At 44.6% G+C, this 6,491-nt stretch overlaps 1 protein-coding gene across 1 annotated transcript in view; it reads right to left on the minus strand.

Moving 5' to 3' along the window:
- Nucleotides 1–1,211: 1,211 nt before the first annotated feature.
- Nucleotides 1,212–6,491, minus strand: part of LOC132445737 (netrin-1-like) — a 17,991-nt gene continuing 12,711 nt past the window's right edge. The window contains 3 exon segments of the mRNA XM_060035853.1: nucleotides 1,212–3,535; nucleotides 3,834–3,914; nucleotides 4,615–4,861. Of these exon segments, the coding sequence (XP_059891836.1) occupies nucleotides 2,799–3,535; nucleotides 3,834–3,914; nucleotides 4,615–4,861 (1,065 nt within the window). The 3' untranslated portion in view covers nucleotides 1,212–2,798.

Here is a 6,491-nt window from a genome sequence, read left to right on the forward strand (position 1 = left end):
CGATTTTGTTGATGGCGGTTCGACTTGTCTTTACAACTCACATGACATAGAAATAAACATTAGAGATCATTAGTTGGACTTGAACCCCGGTCTCAGGAGTGTCAGCCAACTGCTCTCTCCACATCCCCATGGAGGTTGGGATCATATTGAGGTCGGAGGCTATATCAATCAGTTCAATAGAAATATCATTACAGACTTTATAGACTTATTAGATTTATAGACTTACCCTTTAATTAATTAACATACATTAAACAGGAATTGAACCCTGGTCTCCAGAGTGCTATCCAACAGTGCTCTCCACTGCACCACTGTTCAAATCCTGCTGATGTTTGTTTCAAGTAAGATAGAGCAAGGATACTATAACTCTGCAAATCAATAGATGCGGCTGTCGAAAGCAAATGCTAACCCGGGGAATTCCCCTTCCTGACGCACAATGATGAATTTGGGATTAAACAAATCGTCTCATTCTGGGTAAAACAGGCAAATTTACATATACCTCTGCGTAATCTCAAAAATTCCTTTGAAGGAAGGCCAATATTCTATCTCCAGCCATTTCATATCAAGTGTGTAGCGCCGTGAATGAAATACCGCAGACAATCTAGACATCATATATATAAAACAATGACACAAATCCTATTTGAACTGGTCTTTCATTATAAACATCACATCGCCCAGAAACTGTAGCAAAATCAAAGTGGAAAAACATCTTTGATATCAAAGGGAAATAGATGTTTCTACTTCAATGCATATCTTGTTCATAGATTTGTGGTTTGAGGGATTATCCTAGGTGTCATCCAACTCATTGGCTTCCATCCAACTTTATCGGATTCGCAATTGACTCCGACTGATCTCTTCTGTTTTTACAGTAGGCAACAGAAATCTAAAATAAGATTGATCTCATTCGTAACAAATGTACTGCTTCATGTCCTGTTTCATCCGCTGTTGAAGACTTTCATCATTGGTTCGACCCGCGGTTAAATTCATCAGATTTAAATTAATCGGAGGTAACTTCCGTCCAGCCACAGTACATCCGTCCCGCCTGGATGTTCTGTCACGCCAGGGTGTTGTTCTCCGGGGCTGCAGCTGGATACTATTGCAAACTGTTGGTTGTAAGTTATGTTTTATGGTCAAAACCGAACTTGCAATAAGACAAAGAAAAAACATTTTAGAAGTCATAGTTATGTGAACATAATGAAACAATGCACTAAACATGTGATAAAAGCGGACATTTATTGTTTTTGCCAAAGTACGCTTCCAGATCTCGAATCCCATCTGGTTTATTTTCCACTGTCATTTTAATTCCCTTTGCTAGACTTGTTTTGTACTAAAATAAAAATAAAAAGTTGTGAAAATGATAAAAAACATAAGGGGTAACACTGTCGTCATGAAAAAAAACATAAGGGGTAACACTGTTGATTTGTCAAATGAAACATAAGGGGTAAAACTATCGTTTTTTGTCAGGCTTGTTTTGTACTAAAATAAAAATAAAAAGTTGTGAAAATGACCCCAAACTTTGCAACTCTATATACACACATAATGGGCAAAATAATATAGGTGACACAAGGTGGCAGGAAAAAAGTGGCTTCTTTGTAAGTCAATGCTTTTTTCGATTTTATTCACGTGAACTTTACAGTGCACAAGGTGTTGGACATTCCTGGCCATATCTCTTTGCTGTGAAACGCGTTTCGCCAAACACCCGTGAATACACTGCAGCTGTTGGAGGCTTGACGGGCCTGGGGTACAGCAGAGTGACACAAATCACTCATGTGTTCCACTTTAACCTTCTATTAATCTATTAGTCTGTGACATTCTTACTAGATGTGAACCCTCTAATACTTGCTTGCTTGAAAGAAAGAAAGAAAATTCAAAATTATTTTCCTCTACATGTCCAAGACACCCAAGATTTAGTAAGAACGTGGATTTAATGAAATTAAAATAATTAAATAATTTATATTTTGTTATAATATAATATATTTTTATATTTTTATAATAATAAGAATAAGAAGAAGAAGAAGAAGAAGAAGAAGAAGAAGAAGAAGAAGAAGAAGAAAAGATCAGTGTATAGATTTTGTTTGTAGCATTATATTAAAAAACATAATTTTGAACTATTAGAATTTTACCTTGAAAGTTATTTGGATCAATAATCTGCGTCAGCTCATCTTTAGTCAAACACCATTGCAAATGTGAGGTAGAAAAGTCGGTTCTATTTCTGGCTTTCTTTGGCTAAACTGTTAGGTGTTTGATTATATATTAAATGTATTTGAAAGTTCTATTGATACATTTATTGACGCTCTATTTCCAAAACTTAATCATCAATAAATCAGTGTTAAATATAATACATGTCAATAAGACATACTCTTTGGCACTTTTGTCTTGACCTGAATTCAACTAATTGGCATTTTAATTTTAATTTCCTGTCAACTGTCAAATATAGTACTTATGAAATGACCAACTCTAAAAAGAGCCCTTGACATTACCGAAGAGAAACTTTTTCACATTCTGAGTTCCCTGCCAAGGCTTGTAAGTGTGTGGTGTGCGTGTGCATGTGCGTGTGCGTGTGTGCGTGGCTCTATGTGTGTGTGGATACATCACAATACATTCGGCTATAGTCCCCCCAAAAATAATAAACAGCCACTCAAAATAAATGCTGTGATTCATCGTCCTTTCTTGCGGACGAACACCAAACAAACAAATAACTTACTATCCTCTATTAATGTCTTTCACCGTGTGTCTTTACGTGATTCTCACATCTGATATCCACATGGTACCTGTGTGGGGGACTGTGTGTGTGTCTCCTGTCACACAGCGGGAGGTCGGCTGGAACACAGCAAAGTGGGTACCCAACTTGTGGGGACCCCAGTTGTGGGGACCGGATTTGTGAGGAGGACGGGATTCGTGGGGACCAAATCAGCGGGGGACGGATTAGCGGGGGCCGAAACAGCGAACGTCCACAGCTCAGGGCTCTCGGGTGTCGGCGAGGTCGGCGTGTCGTCGCGGACGTTAGCGCTCGCGCCCGTCCCCCCCACGTTCTCCACGCTCTCCACGCTCTCGGGGGCCGGTTCCTCCGAGCGCGCGTGTGGTCCGTGTGTTCCGCCGCCGTCGCCCCCCGTCACTAGATGCGGCGGGATGTAGCCCCTCTGCGGCTCAACGGGGCGGCGGTGTGGCCGTTGGTGGTGGCGGTGGTGGGGGGGGGCTTTCGGGGGGCAACGGCCCCTCTTGTCCTGCCCCCGGAAGCCCCTGAGCTTGGGGCTCCAGTGGTCCCGCCACTGGAGGGCGGTGGTGGAGCGGTCGGCCACTAGGCGGCTCTCCCCGGGGGCCCAGTCGCGGCCCCCCTCCTCGGAGCCGATGAGCAGGAAGGTGCGGCCCACGTGGAGGGCGGGGCAGCCGCAGCCCAGGTCGCGGTCGGGGACCCACAGCGCCCGGGGGCCCCTGCGGACGCGGGGCGTGGACCCCGTGCGGAACACGGTCTGCACGGCGATGGAGAACTGCCACCAGGGGCCCGAGCGCTCCATGGCCTTCACCTGGATCTTCAACACTGGGGGAGACAGAGGGCCACGCCCACACGGGTGGTTGGCGTGATGTACAAACAACAACAACAACAACAACAACAACAACAACAACAACAAGACACGGGTGACATTTTGGCAGATGGCTAATAAAACATAACTCCTGGGAGGAAACGTTGATATTTATTTCTTGTATGTTATTTAAATAATACATATTTCTGAGCATCACTTCAAACCATTTGAACTGCATGCACAGCCTTAGAGGAAAGTTGTCGGAGAACGTGAGAGTGATCTTCGACAGGGACTGTGTTAGGAGACGGGACTGACCGTAATCCTTGAGACAGTAGGTGTCCAAGTTCATCCTCACTTCAAGCTGAGCCGGTTGGCAGTAAGAAACACACTCCTCCGCTGAGAGAGAGAGAGAGAGAGAGAGAGAGAGAGAGAGAGAGAGAGAGAGAGGGGGGGGGGGGGAGTGGGAGAGAGCCAGGGGAGACACACAGCGAGGGGATCAAATTAGAAGTAGGTATCATAGTCCGACACATCGGCACATGTCCCCTTGCCTAATTACAATATGGCAGCTTCTATTTGTCATCACTGTATCACATAACTAACAGATGAGCCTGACCACAACAGGTGGAACATTCCGTGGGTGTCCACTAGAGGGAGCTAAGGGGCCAGCGCGTCTACAGCGCAACAGAAAACATGACGGCAGCTGGAAGAATAAAGGGGCTTTTCCAATTTAAGGTGCAACCCCATACCATATTTCCACTGTACATGTTTACTTAGGCCAAGAGACACACCGAGTATGTTTGCATGAGGGAACTCATGCTATCATTTACAATGCAATTGGCATGGGGTCGCATCCAATTATGCCAATTACGATCAAGGAAAACGACAAGATCTTGTAATGTAATGTAAGCACAATTAGAATAATTTATAGGCCATCACTAACCAAAAATGAAGTTAAGAATCTCAGAAACTCCCGTAGTGCTGTCTATTTTGTATACAAAGTGAACTCGCGCTATTTATACGATAGCGTTAATATAAATTAATGATCTCCCGCACCCACAGGCAGCGGAGTCTGTTGGTGTTCTCTGGAGCGCCTTACCTATGCTGTACTGCGGCTGGAACACCGGGGTAGGGGCGACCTCTTGAATTCCTGTAAACGTAAACACAGACAGGCAGAGGCCAGACAGACCGTCAGACAGAGACCAGGCCGACAGACAGACAGACAGGTGAGGGGTGTATAAACAATATCTTTGGGGCTCGTCCTTGCAAACAGATTGTCTTTGTCTCCTACGGTGATGGCAGGTTCTTGCACACTGTGTGTGTGTGTGTGTGTGTGTGCGTGCGTGCGTGCGTGCGTGCGTGCGTGCGTGTGTGTGTGTGTGTTAGAGGGATAGAGGCCAAGAATGGGAACATGTAAGGTATGCATGAATGCCTCAGAGGGTCGGGAATGCCCTTGCAGAAGATAAGCATATGTCAAAAATGTCAGTGTGCGTGTATGTGTGTTTGTTTGAGAGTGTGTGGTCTTTTTTTTATGGCATTAGATGTATATGCCTTGACAAGGTTCCGCGCAAATGCAGGGTATGCACACACACACACACACACACACACACACACACACACACACACACACACACACACACACACACACACACACACACACACACACACACACACACACACACACACACACACACACACACACACAGACAAACCCACCTACACACACACACAGAGTTCCCATTCAATCTCAGCAGCACATGTTAGAGTGATTTGGCCAATAACGTACGCCCCGGGCAAACATCTGCCATGTGTCTGTGCTGCTGCTGCAAAGACTTGTTCACCAACCACTGGTCTCTCTGTGCTACCAATTGTTCACATATGTGTGTGTGTGTGTGAGTAAGTGAGTGAGTGTGCGCGCGTGTGTCTCTGTGTGCCAACATGTGCACGGGGACAGTGAAGTTGTCTCTGCATGACCATTATGTGTTTAAAATAAATTATTTAATGAGTTTATAATACAACGTTTTTATAAATTACACTAATAATACTAATAATTTATTATTGCAGACATTGAGGTTGTAAACATGATTATAACGCAGTTAATTAATTGAATTGCTGAATTGAAAACTATGACAATTAAATACGTATCCTTTATAAATTACAGTAAGTGTAATGTCTTTAGGCTAAATGTAAATTTATAGCAATTTACTGAGTCCTGTGCATGTATGTGTGTGTGTGTGTAAGTGTGTCTGTGTGTCTGTCTAACTGTTCCGATAAACCGTATAGAATCAACTGTCCCGTTCCTTTCCTGTTCTCTGTGACAAAACTGGGACAGTGACACCCTACACCCCCCCAACAAACACACACAAACACACACACACACACACACACACCTAACTAGACCACATTTATATGACATCAAAGAGGTGTGCAAACGTGTGTGGGAGTGTGTGTCCATGCGGCATCTGTGCACAGCTATCAATAGGCCAACGTGAAGCTTCCCTTTAAGCCCACTGTGTGTGTGTGTGTGTGTGTGTGTGTGTGTGTGTGTGTGTGTGTGTGTGTGTGTGTGTGTGTGTGTGTGTGTGTGTGTGTGAAGGAACAGATTCTTCGAGGGCATTCGCAAGGCAACAAATTATATTTACTAAACCTTTTGGTTATATGAAGTCATATCCCCCCCCTCACACCCTCACACAAACAACACACACACACACAAACTACTGTCAATATTTGGATGAGCCTTGTTCACCTTTCAATCCCTATAAGAAGTAGCAGTGTGTGTGTGTGTGTGTGTCTGTGCAGGAGTGTGTGTGTGTGTGTGTGTGTGTTGTGTGTGTGTGTGTGTGTGTGTGTGTGCGCGGGCGGACGTGCTGAAGGTGGAAGACCGCTATACATAGCCTGGGAGATGGCCTGGCAGTAAAAACAAACAAGGTTATCTTTCAGTCGCTGCTTTCACCGCGAGAGTTATGGGTCTGGGCC

Source organism: Gadus macrocephalus, chromosome 17, assembly GCF_031168955.1.
Source record: "Gadus macrocephalus chromosome 17, ASM3116895v1".
NCBI lineage: Eukaryota > Metazoa > Chordata > Actinopteri > Gadiformes > Gadidae > Gadus > Gadus macrocephalus.